At 42.9% G+C, this 18,430-nt stretch overlaps 1 protein-coding gene across 3 annotated transcripts; it reads left to right on the forward strand.

The window, feature by feature from the left end:
• Positions 1–441: 441 nt before the first annotated feature.
• acsl3b (acyl-CoA synthetase long chain family member 3b) lies at positions 442–13,354 on the forward strand. 3 transcript variants are annotated; one of them, XM_046052312.1, is made up of 15 exons: positions 442–698; positions 3,262–3,688; positions 4,300–4,477; positions 4,577–4,686; positions 4,870–5,008; positions 6,439–6,586; positions 6,832–6,955; positions 7,277–7,348; positions 7,515–7,654; positions 9,069–9,241; positions 9,397–9,471; positions 9,558–9,749; positions 9,834–9,948; positions 10,075–10,232; positions 10,448–13,354. In XM_046052312.1, exons 2-15 carry the CDS (start codon positions 3,341–3,343, stop codon positions 10,603–10,605), a joined length of 2,130 nt encoding a protein of 709 aa, XP_045908268.1. In that variant the 5' UTR covers positions 442–698; positions 3,262–3,340; the 3' UTR covers positions 10,606–13,354. The 3 variants fall into 3 exon arrangements, with proteins under 3 accessions (XP_045908268.1, XP_045908266.1, XP_045908267.1); XM_046052310.1 differs by having other exon boundaries at positions 444–698; positions 6,436–6,586; XM_046052311.1 differs by lacking the exon at positions 442–698 and adding an exon at positions 2,545–2,564 and having other exon boundaries at positions 6,436–6,586.
• The last annotated feature ends 5,076 nt before the right edge of the window (positions 13,355–18,430 follow it).

Genomic DNA, 18,430 nt, shown 5'->3' on the forward strand with positions numbered 1-18,430 from the left:
GGCAGATTGAGAAACAGCCATGTTCTTTCAGAGTGAGTGCATGGGCACTGAGCGCGCAAGTAGACAGGCAGGCAGGTAGGCCAGCCAATCATTCATGGTTATTACAGTCCCGCCCGGGCACAGATTCATTTTTGTTTCAGAGCATTTGATTAAATGATTGCTGTTGGGATGCAAAGAATGCTTCTGAAATAAATTGCCTGCCATAGCTTTAATGCTGAATATGCCCACCACTGAATTTTAAAAAAAGATACACAGCAAAACCGAAAAGCGTTTAAACCTGGCCACGACAGCAGGTAGAATAATGGCCGACCCATTCAAATGAACCGGCAACGCGGGTTTAATTATGGGTTCAACCCACCTCGCTTTGCCGGTGACGGGCCTGACAGTTTTGACCGCTAGTAACCTCGCTGACGTCCCCGCTGCGACAAGCACGCGCCACCTCCAGTGGTCCAATCGCAGACAGGGAAATCTCGTGACGTCATTCAACAGCTTCCGGGCTGCTAGCGATGTCCCGGTGACGCTCAGATTTATTTTTTACTTTATTTTTTATTCGTTTTATAACAAACTTGCCGTTGTGATTTGTGACCAAACACACCGTGTTGATAGATGGTATCTACATGATGTCAGTGCTGTGGTTACAAGGATAAACACACTCCACCAATCCCGCAGCGACTCAGACGTAGCGGTTGAGAAAAGAGGTGAGAATGTGTTGCTGCGTGAACGCTTTGCAGATGTTGATGAGTGGGACTGATTGTTAGCGACCGGTTTGCTCAACAGCGCGGCATATCGCCTTTAATATGCCATACATGTGTGTAGAATACGATGCGTGCGCTGCCTTTAAACTCTTGATTGCATTTTGATGAATAAACTGATTTTTACAAACGTCACACCAGCAGCGGTCCAACAACAGCTGCAGTGGTTAGCTGGAGCGCTAACAATGCTAGCTTTCAGCTTTGCTAGCTACTAGCGCGTCTTTGAGATGTCCCCTAGCTGCTAATGTTGATGCTGCTTCGTCGCTAGCCTTTTTATAGCCTCAGACACCGGACCTGTGGAGTGAACATGTCCTGTTATTAGCTGATAAGCATGGAAATGTGCTCACGTAGTTAGACTTTGATAGCGTAGCACATTATATCTAAAATCCTGTGCAGGTTATAATAACAGCAATGTGTTGTGAGCTTATGGACACACGACACCGCATCTAGAGCTTCTCAGAAGAAGAACGACACAGAGAAAAAAGGAAACACGTTAATAACAGCCCAATTAACAAGTGAAAGCAGAATAATCAGCCTATGGTAACTTAAATGACGACACATCGTTTGATTAAACAGTGTGATTGATACGATAACATGGAGGAAAATGCGTGAAGTGATCACCGGATTCAAAGCATAGAGGGAGCGTTTGTAATTTAGCATCACTGTGGAGTAACTTAGGTGTGGCTGAAGGAAGCACAGATACCTCACATTGGTCGCTTAAAACTTTATGCATCTGTTTATGTGTGTGTTTCTTTAATGCTGCTGTTATCACAATAAGCAGGTGGACTGACGTTACAGTTAATTACACTTAGTTACACTTCCTCATGAAGTCTTGGCTGTTAAGCTGAATATCTGGTTAACCATTATAACTGTGTTACATGCTGATTGCTTTCTTTTGAAATGTGTTTTTTGTTGTTTTGATAGTGCCACCTTGCTGAAATAGTATCTAGAAGCAGGTGTGTCCACTTTATTCAAATTAAAGGATACAAGGACTAGAATATCTGTATGACATGGGTTGAACCAAAGCAGCACGAGGTTTCACCCTCCTGATGTGCCTGTGACTTTGTGTATTTGCTTTGCCCAAATACAGTAGAACTGTGTCCGTTGGTTATGGTATGTGAGTTGTGCAAAACAGGTGAAACAGCCTTCACCTGTAAGGTTGACTCTGTTTGTGCAATATGTCTTTACATACTTAATAGTGAGGTCAGGTACTGTTTTAAAGCTGAGCAATCTGACAATTTGCATTCTCATAAAACCCTTCACTAATAGTTGGCTTCTTTTACCTATAGCGGTACTATATAAATACTGTATAAATACAGTTTGATAATAGATATGGGCAGACGTACTGATGGACTCACTTTGAAATGATTGTTTTTAGTTTCTAAATGAGGAAGTTTAGGACTTGCATAAACGTGCATGTGCACGCGCTAACACATACTCATGCTGCCTTGAATTTATATGACCTCCATATAGTGAGAGGCAATCGTCTATTGTTGTGTAGAAACAGATTGGACCCTGTGTAATATTGTACTGGTGATGGTATCACAGTCCTTACAGGAGCACAAGAGTATGGTGCAGTGCAGGTGGCCAGTAGCCTAGTTGGCCCCTTACACTGACTTGAGTGAGGACTCGAACTGTGTCTCTGTTTACCATAGAAGTGTAGCATGTAAGAAGGAAAACTGTTCATCTAAATAAGAGCATCATTAAATGTTATTGAATGTGCTGCTAAACATTTAGAATTACTGAGTAATACTGAGGTTGTTTCTTGTAGCCTGTGTTTGCATAAGGGCAGGAGGAGCCCACATCAGCTCGGTAAGTGTTAGATTCTTCTCAGTAATGTTACATTAACTGGCCAGGTTATACTAACCTCCCATGTGACCTAGACCTCTCTTCTAAGCTGCTGCAGAATGAGTCACAGCCGCTAGCTGTAGCATGCTCAAGATCAGTGGCTACCAAGCTACACTGGAAATTACAATCTGGCCTTAAGAATACACTAGAAATTGCTGAGCTCTCCAGGAGACGGTCAGAGTTTTTGTAGTATATGCAAACAAGCAGTATCTAGTGAGAGCAGAATCTAGTGTAAAACATTGTATAGATGCATTTGCAAACAATATTAAACATCATGGTATAGGTTGCAAACTAGTCTTTTCTTGGCTTAAATGCAACCACTGCTTGATTCAGCTGTATGTATTAGGAAGAAAAGCAGCAATTGACAATTAATGTGCCATCAACTAATCAATTAATTAACTAATCATTTCAGCACTAAACATGATTATGTTAAGTGTTGTAGTGTCATGTTTTCATGGCTGGAATCATGAGCAGCAGGGCCAGCGGATCTGGTGATGTAAATAGGGCTGACTGAGAAGCCAGCCTAAGAATAGGCAGAGGCGGTCTTCAGGCAAGCAAGGATTAATGGCAGTAGATCACATTTGCTGCAGCTAGATATTTCCAAAATGTGCTGATAAAAACACAGTGTACTAAAATTTCATGTTCTGTTGCTTTGTTGCAGCCTACAACCTTCAGCCTCAGCAGCCAGTCAAAATACTTAAAGAGCATTGACAAGTGCAGTGTATCATTGCTCTTCAAAGATGAAGTTGAAGGAGGACATAAACCCCCTGCTGCTTCATGTCTTCCGCTCTGCGGTCTGGGTCTACTCTGTCATCACCTTCATACCCTGGTACTTCTTCTCCGGAGCGGGCAGCAACTTGAAACGGGCTCGCAGGATCAAGGCACGCTCAGTTAGTGGCCCAGCAGGGCCTTATAGGGCCATCAACAGCGAAGAGAAGCTGGTGGCATGGCAGCACCCCGGGGTGGACACCCTGGACAAAATGTTTGAATATGCTGCAGAGAGGTTTCCACAGAGAGACTGTCTGGGCACCAGGGAGGTCCTCAGTGAGGAAGATGAGCTCCAGCCTAACGGCAAGGTCTTCAAGAAGGTGAGAGATGCTGACCGCGTTCCTGTTGCACCAAACTGTTTATCACCTTGTTTCATTATTATTTTAAATGTGTGGTCTTTTGTTAGGAGCAAGGGTGTATTCAAGTGTTACAGGTTTACAGAAAGTTTGCTTGTGCCTGTGAGGCTGCCAGTGCAGTCTGCCACTGTGCACAGTGTGAGGAATGTGGGTGGAAGAGCAGCAGTGTTACTGGTCCTTTGTCTCACAGCTGAGAGCCTTCTCATTAACACCTGCATAGTAGAAAAAGCCCTGTAGATGGCGCTAACTGACTGCATATGAACGATGATGTTGTTTGACTGGTAACATCAGACCTCTTTCAGATTCAACGCTGTCAGTATTGCGCGATAACCTTTTTATATTGCAATACAGAACAGTGCTCATATTAATTCCACCAATGTGGTTACCATGGGTTTAAGGTTCAAAAATACATTTAAGCATTCTGTTTATATTTGTTGTAAACAGCTCATGAAAAGATGCTCTGAAGCTTCCAGACCTGTAGAATGTATGCACATACATCAGTTTTCATGGTGTGTGGTGAAGTATGTGGAAACAATCCTGAATATATTGCATATACCTTTGCATGCTGTGTGCAGGTAATTCTAGGAAACTATAACTGGCTGACGTACGAAGACGCCTACCGGGCAGCAAAGTGTTTCGGCAGCGGTCTGGCAGCTCTCGGCCAGAAGCCTCAGTGTAACATCGCCATTTTCTGTGAGACCAGAGCGGAGTGGATCATGGCAGCGCAGGCCTGCTTCATGTACAATTTCCCACGTGAGTGACAGATGTGTGTGTTCAGACAGTCTTGGGCCTACAATAAAAAAAAAAAAAAGCACTTGAGATGACTGACCAGCTGGATTTGAATTTTGACAGTTGTGACCCTGTATGCCACTCTCGGACCCATGGCCATCTCCCACGGCCTGAACGAGACCGAGGTCACGCACATCATCACAAGCAAAGACCTGCTTCAGAGCCGTCTGAAGGTACCTGCTTTGGTGTCATCATCTGTCCCCATGTCATTAACAAGGCCCTGCACTTTCAGTTCACTGATATGTCACTGTATTACCGTCTGTGTATTCTGTGTAACATTAGGACTTGATACAAAGCTTAGTCCATTTGCATAATTACTTTTTTTCCCCCCAACTTCATCCCACTCCATGTCCCAGGCCATACTGTGTGATGTGCCGAGGCTGCAGTATGTCATTGTAGTGGACAGTAAACCTACAAGCTGGCCAAACATCCCCAGAGGTATCACGATCTACAGCATGGATGCTGTGATGGAGATGGGATCCAAGCCTGAAAATAGTGAGTATTTGCACAATGTAATTAAAAAGCTTTCTAATTTTGTCAGGGAAATGGAAGCACACTGATCGAGGCTTAATACAAAGCCAACACCCTGGTGTGTAATTGGAGTGATGTGCTGTGCGTGACAGCGTCAGCAAGAGGTCGAATCACCACTTGCCAAACTCCCAATGACATTGGTCGACTTTTCAGGAAAATCGGGGGAAACAGAAGTTCTGTTTGTGCTACGGCTGTCACTGGAGCCAAGTTTATACTTTTCTTTTTAAACTATTTGATAAAGAAAACACAATATTATCTTGGAAGATTACATAGAAGATTGCAATCATTTAAACCATGTGTGCATTAAGATTCAGAGAAAGAAGGGATCGGGCTAAAACTAGTGCTGGCCTGAATGTCTTTTTTTGAGCTTTGAAGCTTCAGTAGTAATTAAAAGCAAATAATCGAAGGTACAGAGCAGGGGGAACCGTAGATGAGAATCCAGAGTGAGAGAGTCTGACCCGAGCAGGTCCACAGTAGAATCCGTGAATAATTTAGCCTGGTAGGGTTCCAGGGATAGCAGACGGGATGAGCGCTACTTCCAGTAGCGGAACTAAACAACATGTTATCATGCATAATTCACGTTTAACTATTATTATAGCATACTAAATGTTCTTCTTCTATAATCAGCCAAATATAATTATTTGAATGTGTTCATTATGTTGTTGTTTGTTTTTTTTAACTGCCACACTGCCATTGTCATCCCTCAGTTTTGCTGCCTTACAGCTGAGGGCTTCATTTTGTTTTCTCTTTGATGTGAACTGGGGCATTACATTCACTGCTGTGTGCGAAGGTCAGGTGCGCGGGGAAAAAAACTCAATATTCGAATCTCATTATTAAAAATTGAATGTGAACTTAACGATCGAATATTTGGGCCCAGCCCTAGCTAAAACAAAATCATAATCAAAGTGTTTATTTAGGTGAGTATATGCAGAAAATTCAGAACAGAAGTACTTTTCTTCAAACCTGCCCATAGCCAGAGCCCTCTGACATGACTGTCCTTTGTATGTTTTAGGCATCTCCCACTTTATACAGATTCTAAAAGATTATACAAAACATAAGGGCTGAAACTACAATTCATTATATGATTGGCAGAAAATTAACCAGCAACTAATTTGAATTTGATAAGTCAATTATCAAGCAATTTATGGTTTGATTAGCTGCTTTTATCTGTTTTATATAATTGGAAATTAAATATTTTTGGCTTTTGGACATTTTATAGATTAAATAATCAATTTAGAAAATAATCGGCAGACTAATGGAATCAGTCGTTAGTGGTAGCCGTTAAAAAGAAGCAGACATTTCTTCAGAATAACGTATTACAGTTAATAATGTTTTCTGTTGTGATCCGTTTCCTCTCTAACCATCACCTCTCCGCTCTTCTGTTCCTGCAGTAGCAGTGGACCGCAGGCAGCCAGAGCCCTCGGACATTGCCGTCATCATGTACACCAGTGGCTCCACAGGCATCCCCAAGGGTGTCATGATCTCCCATGGCAACATCATTGCTGGAATCACTGGCATGGCTGAGCGGATTCCTAACCTCAAGTATGCCCATATCCCATTCACTGCTATTTCTCTGACACTTCCCCCCCCTCTTTATCTTGCACTCTGCAACTCTCCTAAATCTACAAACAATCACGCTGTTTCTCTCTAATACACATAGGCTATCACTATCGCTCCTCATGTACTCAATTACCATCTGCTCTCTCTTTGTGTCACACCTCACTGTGTTGCCTTCTGCGTCCTTTGTGGAAATTAACCGCAGCTGCTGTTATTTTCTGTGCTGGCAGTGAAGCAGACACCTACATTGGCTACCTGCCGCTGGCGCATGTTTTAGAGCTCAGCGCCGAACTGGTGTGCATCTCCCATGGCTGTCGCATTGGCTACTCCTCCCCTCAGACTCTCGCCGACCAGGTCAGCATATAAAAGCACACACACACCTTGTGGCCAGCATGTTTTTGTCACAGTCAGTGTTGTATGTCTCCCCTGGATGCATTACAGTCACATATTACTAAGACATAGGTCCTCTGGATCTCCAGCTGAGATGGAATGATTTTGCTCCTTCTTAAACTCCCTTAACAAAACATCCCTAGATCCTATCCATTTTTTATTTTCCTTTTCATTTAGGATGCTTATGGTAACTTTTTAAGCTCTGCATGGTCCTGCACCTACTACAGACTGAGATAAATAGGTCACTCAGAGTTGACCAATTTATTTTTGTTTTCTTTTTAACAGTCCACCAAGATAAAGAAGGGCAGTAAAGGGGATACCAGCGTGCTGAAACCTACTCTCATGGCTGCTGTACCAGTAAGTCTGTTTTTATCACTGCACAAACCCATTGATTCAATTTTACTAGTAATATGGCCTCTAACTATTATGTATCATGCTACAGTCAGACCTTGAAATATATTTGACAAAGTATAGACTTAAAATGTCTCTATTTAACTAGAGTTTTCCTTCCTGTTGTGTGTAGGAGATCATGGATCGAATCTACAAGAATGTGATGACCAAAGTGGAGGAGATGAGCAAATTCCAGAAGATGCTCTTTGTGCTGGCTTACAACTACAAGATGGAGCAGATCTCCAGGGGCTACAGCACACCTCTCTGTGACAGGTAGTACACATATTATATTTCCGTATAGACAAGTCTTCCCCTACAGTTGCCGTTTTCTTCCCTAGTACAAATTCTTGTTGACACTGAGAGCCCTATCAGTACATCCAATGCACAGCTCAGCGCAAGTGTCATTGCTAGTTTCCAACCGACGCAGTTGTCATTTTCATGCCAAGCGGCCACGTTGTTTAAATAGCAAAAGCAATTGCGTCCATCTGTGCGCCCATGGGAGTGTTGGTCTTAAGTGGTCGGGCAAATTGTTGGTGCATTGCTATCTTGAGGCAGCAGAGAGCAATTGCGCCATTGACCAAAAAAAAGGTCTAAAGTCAATGGCGCAGTATTTCCCGTTATTTTGTTATTTTAGGTGAGTGTTACTCTGATGGCAAGACAGACGCTGTGCGAATTTAAGGACGAGGGACAGCAGCATAACTTCATTCATTATTAAAATTTCTCGACACGCTGACAGGATCGGTCAGGATCTAATGTTGCACACACAGTCCAGGTTCTGTTTGTAGTAAAGCAGCCGTCTTCTTGATCAGTCCTCCATCAGAGCATTTAAATTATTTCAGAAGCTATAAGTTGAATTCTGTTTCCTCTGGAGAGTTCCCTCTGTCCTGTCATGGTATGTTTATAACACAGTTTTTATTTTGCTGCTTAAATTCCCCACAATATTTGCTGTGACTTTACTGCGCACATGGAAGCGTTTAAAATGACTGACAGCAGTCTCTCTAATCATGAAAGTAAATCATTAAAGACCCTTACACAGCAATAAAACACAAAATAAAGAAACTTGTGTAGGGAACAGTTGTGACCCACAACCGGTTAATCATAGTTTATAATTACGCAACGCAGTGAGGATCCAGACATTTCATAGAGGAGACAGCGTCTGTCTGTCTGCAGTGGAGTTCAGACACTTCACTTATAAACCACAGAGCTGCACAGTAACATTAGGCTTTGTGTTCAGAGACAGTTTTTATATCATGTCCACACTTCTGTCCGAATCCCCCTCCCCCTACTTGTGAGTCTGCAATTCAGTCAATCAGTTGATGGTTTTAATAATGCGCGATTCATCTGCCATTATAATAGCAATGCGCAAAGGTACAAGCACACCTGGCTTAAACTAGCAATATTGGAATTGGACACGCCCCAAAAGCAACTGTGCCACGCGCTTCAAGCCATGCACTTACAATACCCTATCGTTACAACAGGGCCCTGTGTCTCCAGCATATGTGAATCATTGCATATTATGTTTGCACAGAGCATTCTTCATTATAAGTCAATATCCAGATGCTAAGTAGATTTATTGCTATAGTTTGTCGAATGGCTTTTTTAGTCTTTGTTAGAGGTGTTGTTGGTACCCGTCACTCATCATCTCCATGCTGTATATTTTTGTTTTCATCCTCCACCTCCCCCTCAGTCTGGTGTTCAAACAGGTGCGTGCGCTCTTGGGAGGGAACATGCGGGTGCTGCTTTCTGGCGGAGCTCCGCTCTCGGCAGCCACACAGCACTTCATGAACATCTGCATGTGCTGCCCTGTGGGGCAGGGCTACGGCCTGACGGAGACCTGTGGAGCTGGCACCATCAGTGAGAGTAAGAGAATGGGTTTCATAAAGGGAGGAAGGAAATGTGAAACAGTGGTTGTTTTTGACGCCTTTTGGGAAATTAAGAGGGGAGCGGATAATTTGCAGTTATTGCCTACATTTAGCACGCTAATGCACAACTTTTTGCTGGTGTTTTATTTTCAGTTTGGGACTACAGCACAGGGAGGGTTGGTGCTCCACTGGTTTGTTCTGAGATCACACTGAAGGACTGGGAGGAGGGTGAGTGAAATGCCAACAAACCAAACTTCAGAGAAGCCAACAAAAGGGTTGAAATTTCCCATCTAATTAGGTTTTCGCTCTTCTAGGTGGTTACTACAGCACAGACAAGCCCAACCCACGGGGGGAAATTTTGATTGGCGGTCCCAATGTAACGATGGGTTACTACAAAAATGAAACCAAGAACTGTGATGACTTTTTCGTGGATAGGAACGGCCAGCGATGGTTCTGTACGGGAGACATTGGAGAGTTCCACCCTGACGGATGCCTCAAGATCATCGGTAAGAAATCCTCACACTAGTGTACACATGTACGGTACAAGTGTTACATCTGTTAGGACTGTAACGTGTGTTCTTGTTCAATAGACCGTAAAAAGGACCTGGTGAAACTGCAGGCAGGCGAGTATGTCTCTCTGGGAAAAGTGGAGGCTGTTCTGAAGAACTGCTCACTCATAGACAACATCTGTGCCTATGCCAACAGGTACAGTCCCGCACACAGTCCGGCTGAATCCATTTCTTCCAGACGTCAGTTCAAGTTAAATCTCTTTCTTGGTGTCCATTCATAACCTGTTGTCTCTCTCGCTAAACTTTTGTACTAATTTTTCAGTGACCAGTCGTATGTGATCAGCTTTGTGGTGCCTAACCACAAGCAGCTAATGGCCATGGCGGAGCAGATGCAGGTGAGGGGCACATTGGAGGAGATCTGCAACAACTCGCAGATGGAGAAGGAGGTCCTCCGCATCATTACTGAGGCTGCTATCTCAGGTAAGGGGGGGGGGGGCTTTCTGTCTTATTCACTCATATTCATCCTGCTTATGCATGTCTTAAATGTCTAATTAAAGTGGCGCAACTGGTGGTACGCTCTGTCAAGTTATCAGTTTTGGTGTGATAGTGTCTGTATTACAGTGACAGTAGATAGTGATAGTATTACACTGTTATCTGTCACTCTGACTTGTGAATTCTGCTCTCATCCCAACCAGCAAAACTGGAGCGATTTGAGATCCCCAAGAAGATCCGTCTGAGCGCTGAGCCGTGGACACCAGAGACTGGCTTGGTTACTGATGCATTCAAGCTGAAGCGCAAGGAGCTGAAAACACACTATCAGGAAGACATTGAGAGGATGTACGGTGGAAAATAACAGACAGACACACTCCAAACAACACAGAAACACATACACATATATACTTGCACACATATACAAGGAGCTCAGAAGCCACTACCTGGACTACTTTGAGAGGAGTTGTACTTTAGATACAGGAAACACCCACACATTAATACAGACACATATAGCGTCTCATGCGCCTCCTCCTCAGCTTCCCTGCGACCAGCTTCGATCAAAGGAGGGGGGGGAATTCAGCTTTACGCTCTCTGTCAAGACCAAAAGACAAGAGGTCCCGCTCACAGATAACTGAACCACCCAGATGCGCACGGTGCGACGCACTCGCCGTCCCTCTTTTGATGGATCTAGCCCTTTGAGTTGCTATGACAACCGAGGCGGCACATGAAGCCGGAATGTCTGCGTGACTCGAAGTGAAACAAATGTCAGGCTAGATGTCTCGGGATCAATGTCAGCGCGCCCTCTCTGCCGCTTCTCTTCCTCCTCCCTTGCTCTCTGGAGCCTTCCACCAGTTGGACGTGGACTGGTAGTGCAGATACCTGGCAGGGAAATGGGCTAGCCATGAGCCTGATAGAGGGATCCCAGCCTGGGATTTAAGTAACATTGATCTTGGAATCTATGCAGGGATCTGAATTATCTTTTAATGTTTTTTTAATTTATGTTTTTCTTTGGTGTTTGGTTTCTCAGCTTTGAAAACCCATTTTGATGAGTATTTCTGTGTGTGAGGAATCAGTGTTGTATAGCCACGAGAGATTGAGCGTTAAGATGTTTTTAAAATAGCTTTTCTTACTGTACTTTTGTGGTTGCATTATTAAGTGGGGTTTGTATTTCTTTATCCTCTTATTTTTTTATTGCCAATTTGTTTACGCTTATTGTACTTTCATGAGCTTTGTTTACAAGATTGTTTTTTTTGTCCTTTTCTCCCTTTACTTGCCTGTGTCCCAAAGTAGGTACCTTTTTGAGTGTTTTTTACTGACTTGACTAGTGGAAGCGATCCAGATTCCAGTCCCTTCTGCTGTCAGCCTTTGCAGCAGGGTCCAATATCAATTGTAAAAAGGCATCTAATGGGAATTTTTTACCATTCCTGCTCTTTGCCCCAAGCTTAATTTTTCCCCCATACCTTAGCAGCCCCTGGATGCCTCCCAACCTGTGTCTTATTGGTTATTTTGGTGGTTCATTGACATACCGTAGCCCTGCCACATCTGCCACGTATTCCTCCAGTCATGACCAATGCACCATATGGATGTCTCCAAGGGAACTTAACCTACCATAGAAAAATAGTTACATTAGTTAGCCTTTCATTGGTTTCATGTTATCCTTTTTGCCATAGGTCTAGTTACTGTTACTTTGAACTTTTTTTACTTATGAATATGAAATACAAAATGAATGTGCAATATGTATACACAAATTTTAAACTCAAGTATAAAGTATGTAGGAAGGAAAAACGCACAGACAGTAGCCCCTCCGTAGTGTATATGAATGTGTAAGCCTGTTACTTTCAACTTAAGCGCATATTGGAAGACTTGTGGGAATGTAAGCATTGGAATTAAGAAGTGGATTGTAGAGAGACACTGATTTGAACATACTGTGTTAAACAATGTAACGTAAAACTGTAGAGTGAAAATTTCATTTGGCATTGTGGAAATTGCATGGTGGAAAGTGCAACTGTACCAAAGCACTTGAATATATATTTGAGAGAGAAAGACAGAGAATCAGACTCTAGTCAAACAACTGAAAAATATTCTTATAAATACACTCCTTATTTAATAGTGAGTATATAGCATAAGCTCACTTGACCTCATAGAGTGCAAATTACATTTCTGTATCTTTAAATTGGTTTATGTGTATGATGCTGTATGTGTAATGTATATAAAAAGGGTCTACGGTTTTGTCAACCATTTATTTGAACTTGTGTATAACATATTCATTAATTACTGTAGGTTTCCAGATTGGTGGGGATCTCTGAATGGCATCAGTACTAGGGACACCCTTGCTTCAGATTTTCTTCTCTTTATGAGCAAAAGATTAAATAGTGTTTGGTCATTGGTCCTTTGTAAGGACGACCTCTGTGCCGCAGCCACCCTCTTGGAGTGCAAATCCTGCTTTGCGTTCATTGAAGGCAATTAGCATTAATAACCGGTACAGTCAGATACTCTAACTACTTCTATCATCATATGTCTACTAGCTCAATGTGGAAGGGTTATTTTAGCATGTAAAAATTTGACAATTCCATCATGATGAGGCGGAAACCCACTCCCCCCTCCCTGGTTTTTTATAACACGTCTCTCTCCAGAAGTTTCTGTGGACAGTAGCTTACTGTGCTGTGCTGCTTCTCCTCTGCCTGGATAGAGGCGACTAGTTGCCTTCTGACACATGAGCTTTCTTCAGGGGTCTTAAGAATGTGAAGCCCTCGTGTTTTTGTTGATTGCAACACATGCCGTGTCCTGCTACATTCATTTGTACATCCCAAATGTCAAGGCAAAGACAGTGGGGTGGCCTAACGGTGAATTTCACCACTCCTGTTGTTTTCACTTGCATTGTAAATAGGTTGAGAGGGGAGGGGGTCGATAATCAAAGTACATTCAAACTTACCAATAATTGTACAGGTTAAAGTCTCCTGCTAACATATTTAATAATTCTGAATGGGGTCTCATTGTTTTGTGTGGTTAAGTGGCCCTGCAAGCTGGGCTATTGCAAGTGTCTCCTTCCTTATTTATTTGTGATTTGGCCTTGAAAATGATGTAATGAAATAAAAGGTGTGTTGTAATTACTGGTGGTTTGTGTGTTAATCTGTGTTGAACACCTGAATGCAATCTGTGAGGCACAACGTGTGACTGATACGATCTTGATTAGAATCATCCTGAAACTGAGTTTCTATGGCAACGAAGGCCAATGTGTGTGTGTCTGAGTAAATGTGGTTTGTGAAATATTGTGTGGTGCATCGACACCAACGGAACATGCAGTTCTGGGAGTCAACCTTCAATAAAAACTAGTAAACTAGTAAACATTATTTTGAATCACAGACCTGTGTAATCACTCGATATATTAAAGAAGCTTGGCTTCCTGCTTTTTCCATGTACACCTGCTATCCTGCTGCCATATGCATCTGAATAAACACAGATTGTGCACAGTAAATAATCAAATAATCTTGCATATTAGGCTCTGATCGTACATCAGTGTCTGGCATCAGCAGTAACTGACACTAATAGTCCGTTTCATTATCTATTCATCTGCTGATTATATTCTCAATTGACTTTGTCCATAAAAACATAATAGTGGCAAATGCCAGGCCCTCAAGTTGACATATTTAAATAGCTTTTTTGTTTGACAAAGATCCAAAACCCCTCTAAAAAACAAACAAATGCAGTCAATTTACTAGACTAAGAAAAATTCACATTTGAAAAGCTTATGCGAGATGATCCTTGGTGGGTATTTTATTTTAAAATGTCAGATAATCATTCATCAATCAACTAGTAGATTAATGAATCTCTTAATCTGCTTCACTTCTTCAAGGTTTGATGTTATGAAAGGTTTGATCCAAAAGAATACATATGAATTTGAATACAAGTTATACAAGTTACGTTATGTATATAGTATAAAGCTTACAGTGCCCAATACACTCTGCATTTTGGACTTGTAATAAACATAACGATACATGTGAAGCCATGTTACATATTACAATGAAATCAATGTAATGTATTCAAGAGGGACACCAGTTCTCATATAAACAAACCTCTAATGTTAAGGCAATCGGAAAGAACATGGGTGGTTAAAATCCTGTATGATGGTCCTGTCCGCACTACATTTCATTTAATATAAAACAGTGACTACAAGACCACAGAGAGATGAACGATTCTTCTAACCCCTCCTCTCCTCTCTATTCCCTCCATCCAACCCTATGGGACCGGCGAGTGCGTCAGAGGCATAATGCTCCCTTCATTAGCCCACTGATTCTGACGCAGCCACACACACACACACACACAGTGTCTCTACCACAAAGACAACAACAACAACAGCACCGAGCAGCAGGAAACTGTGAAGGACATTTTCCCTATTTTATGAATGTGGTGTGTGTGTTGCTGTGCTTGTCTTCTCTTTGCTCTCTGACACCAACTTTTTTCTTTCTCCTGCTCTCTCTCTGTCTCTCTGTCTCACTCTCAGTGTGTCTCCCTTTCTCTACTTGCTTTCTCCCTCTTCCTGTCTACTCATGACTCAGAAGTGCGCAAAAAAACTTTTATCTCTGTTTGTGCTTTATGCAGTGTGAGCCAATAAGACATATTGGAGTTTACCCAAGGATGAGTGGAGCTGAATTGGAGTTGCCTCATATCTCTTGAGAGGTGGGTGGTGGCTGGAGAACAGTGAGAATAATTACATCTGAGGCTGAAAGATGGTGGTACAGCGAGGAGTGGGACTGAGATGTGATGTTGGGCCGTTGAAATTACATGTAAAACACACTATGGTACAGTAGGGATAGAATGGATTAGATGTAAGAAGTGTGGATGTAAAGGGAAGAATAGGGAATGATGAGCTGCCCCCTTTCTCGTTCCACCACCCTTTCATTTATAAAATGTAATTTTGTGTCTAAAGTAGCACTAACCCCCTTAACGTATAGAACATCATTGGCAGGTCCATCATTACAAACTCCATCCATCCATATTCAAAGGCTTCCAAAGATACTAAATATGTATTGAAATACAGTATAAGAAACATGAGATTTCAGTATTTCACTCCATGATAGTGTCACATGAAGCAGCAATTAAGCACTGGAACATGCAGATACCGAATATATATTTTTTTTAATTGATGTTGTTTAATAAGAAAAATGTTTCATCTGACTTTGAAGCTACTTAGGGGCATTTAAGGAGAGCACTGGCCACATTCCCTATCACAGAATGTGATCCTCTGCTTTTGCTGTGTGTTTCCCATATCGTGCGCACTCCTGCTGATTTTGTTTTTGGTAGTCAAGTGTCAAGCTGACCTTTGGCCGCGCTCGGTAACACTGGCTGCACCATGCCAGGCATGGGGCCCTGACTTAGCTCAGCTGTGAGGGCCAAAGTGGAGGTGGGAAATCGTGTGAGATCTGGCAATGAGATTGAGCAGAGAGAAATTTGAAGGAAAGAGAGGAGGAGAGTTGAAGGGAGGATTGGGTGGAGAGGCAGAGGGAGAGGCAAACGATACGTCTCGGCGATGACTCACCGATGCCTAGTATTTATAGCATCAGGAGGGAAGAAGGGGGGGTGGAGGAGCGAGGGGGCAAATGGTTTGGGAGGCGGCCAGGACAGCATCATCGCACCGCAGGCAGGCAGCGGTGGAGGGAGAGACAGAGACCGCAGAGATAAAGCACCAGAGAAGAGAACGGGGGGAGGAGGAAAAGAAAAATAGAGGTATGGTGGGAGGGACAAAGCAGAGGAGGAGGTTGGAAAACAGGCAAAGTGGAGGAAAGGAGGGAGGGAGGGTGGATGAATGAGCCTGAACATAATGGAAAGATGAGAGGATGAACCATGAAGAAGAGGAGACAAAAATAGAGCATGAGAAAGAGTCTGTAAAAAATCCCTAAACAATCTCACTGGCCGTGCCACACTGCTTGTTAACACACAGAACATGCGGGCATATTGGGTTTTGGATATGATACCAAATGTACAATGTCTCTCTCTGCATTTGAGCTGTTATGCGACCAACATCTTTACACATTTACTGATTCACATTTGCCAAAAACACGCACGCACGCACACACACACACACACACACACACACACACACACACACACCTCCCTGCAGTCTCACATTCACAGACACTGGCCAGATGGAGTCATGCAGAGGAGGACAGGGGAAGGTGGCATACTTTAATGAACATAAAAATCACCCGGTTGCCTAGACACTGTACGATTTCAGTAAGGCTGTTATATGCACAGCCAATTAGGGAGGCAAAAATACCAAATCCAATTAGTGTGGCAAAAAGACTATTTGGATTTGGATAATAATTTGTCATTCCTGCTTTAAATATCTGCATTATTACTGGTATTTTTGTAGCTGTTTGTGTGATTACATTAATAAATGTGACTGAACTTGCCTCAGTTTTGACAAAAAGCGATTTTCCTATATGGTCACTTTCTGTTTCTCGTTCCGCTCTCTTCATTGACAGGATTTCTTCATCAAAAAACACACCCTGCCTCTGCCTCTGATGACATCAGCCGGTGCGTCACGCTCACCGTAGACACTAACATAATCTGTGCACATGTACTCATGTACACACACAACCACACTGTTGGTGTGTTGAAAAGGGATGACTCAGAACACCAAGGTGAAGACTCGCAGCCATTGATATGTACAGGGTAAAAAGCAGAGGGGGTTGGAGGATAATAATAATAATAGTAATAATGAGCAGAAAAGAACAAAATGGAGGTTGACAGGTTAGTGGGTGGCAGAGCAGAAAAGGAGCCGAACCTGAATGTAAGTTTGGGAAAGGCCGAAAATAGAAATTGGGGAATTTTTGCTGGTACAATGAGAGAGAGAGAGAGTGCAAGAACGACGGTGGGGGCAAGATGTGACTGAAATAGTGACTTTAATGCAGAGAAGTGAGGTGGAATGTTAAAATGAGCTCAGGAGTGGAACTTCATGACCAAAAGCAAAGCTCAGGGAGCTCTGGTGCCCTCGGGATTAAGGCTCCAACCATAATCCGCTATGTCCCTGCAGGGTTCACGTTTGGCAGGGCAACTTTGTTGCATGCCATACCCAATCTGTCTCTCACCTCATCGCCTGTCAGATCTCCACTGTCTAATCTGACGAAGGCACAAAATGTCCAAAAAAATGTATCTATAATAAATGGAGATGCATGTCTTTATACTGCTTATGCTTCTGAAATATTGCTTATTTGCTTTCTTGCCGAAAGTTACATGAAAATATCGGTACCACTCTCATGTCTGTACACTAAATATGTGCGGCTAGCTGTTACCCCCTGTTCCAAGTCTCCATGCTAAGCTAAGCTAACTGGCTGCTGGCTACAGTTAACGTACTTACCTTGCAGAAATATGAGTGGTATCAAACTTCTCATCTAACTCTCAGCAAGAAAGTGAATACATTCAAGAAATGTTGAACTTCTTTCTTTAGAAGAAGTCAAAAGATGACCATTAGCAGGTCTTATTTAGAGGTAATTGGCCCACAGGTATTTTTGCAGCATTCCTGTGGCATTACGTGGACATTTCAAAAAGGCCATATTCACATTCGTCTTCAGTTTTCATCTCTCCTCCCTGTGTGGCTCAAGACAGCACACTTCTGTCCTTAATTCTGCTCCTCTGCCCTAATGGCTCACACAAGATATTGCAGCTCTAATCACGCCCATCTCTGTTTCCGTCTGAAACCACCTGCCTCCTCAAGACAAGGACCATGCTTAAACCCACAGTAATTGGCACAAGGGGAGAGATGAGCCGAATGGGTACAACAGAGGAGAAAAGTAATGAATGCAAGAAAATGACTACAGCTTAAGAAATGGAGTGACAAATGGAGGAGAGGAGGGAGAGAAGGGCCGTGAGGCAACGTCACCATGGAGATGATGGCTGAAAAGAAGGCGTGCCATTCTCTCCCCGCCTCATGTTGGAGAGAGGGGGGTAAAGAGGTGAGTAGGAGGATGAAAACAATCACGGAATGGGGGAAGAACGACCTGTGGCCCTGTCGCCTCTCTCTCTGTCACAGTGATCATCTTATCTTCTTATATTTATTTTTTTAATACCACAACTCAGTGTAACAGCATCATTTTTGATTTTTTACACCATTAAAGACGAAATCCAAGGTTGAAGCAATGAAATGTTTGCAGCTCTCTAACCCTGGCTACTGTTTGAAGCATGGGTCC

This window comes from Micropterus dolomieu, linkage group LG06, assembly GCF_021292245.1.
Source record: "Micropterus dolomieu isolate WLL.071019.BEF.003 ecotype Adirondacks linkage group LG06, ASM2129224v1, whole genome shotgun sequence".
Classification (NCBI taxonomy): domain Eukaryota; kingdom Metazoa; phylum Chordata; class Actinopteri; order Centrarchiformes; family Centrarchidae; genus Micropterus; species Micropterus dolomieu.

What these genes read in the sequence shown, in the direction of transcription:
- acsl3b (XM_046052310.1), top strand. Translation starts at nt 3,341, where the DNA reads ATGAAGTTGAAGGAGGACATAAACCCCCTGCTGCTTCATGTCTTCCGC. An exon ending in CTCAGACTCTCGCCGACCAG is followed by an intron (nt 6,956 to 7,276) that starts GTCAGCATATAA and finishes TCTTTTTAACAG; the next exon opens with TCCACCAAGATAAAGAAGGG. An exon ending in ACTGAAGGACTGGGAGGAGG is followed by an intron (nt 9,472 to 9,557) that starts GTGAGTGAAATG and finishes TCGCTCTTCTAG; the next exon opens with GTGGTTACTACAGCACAGAC.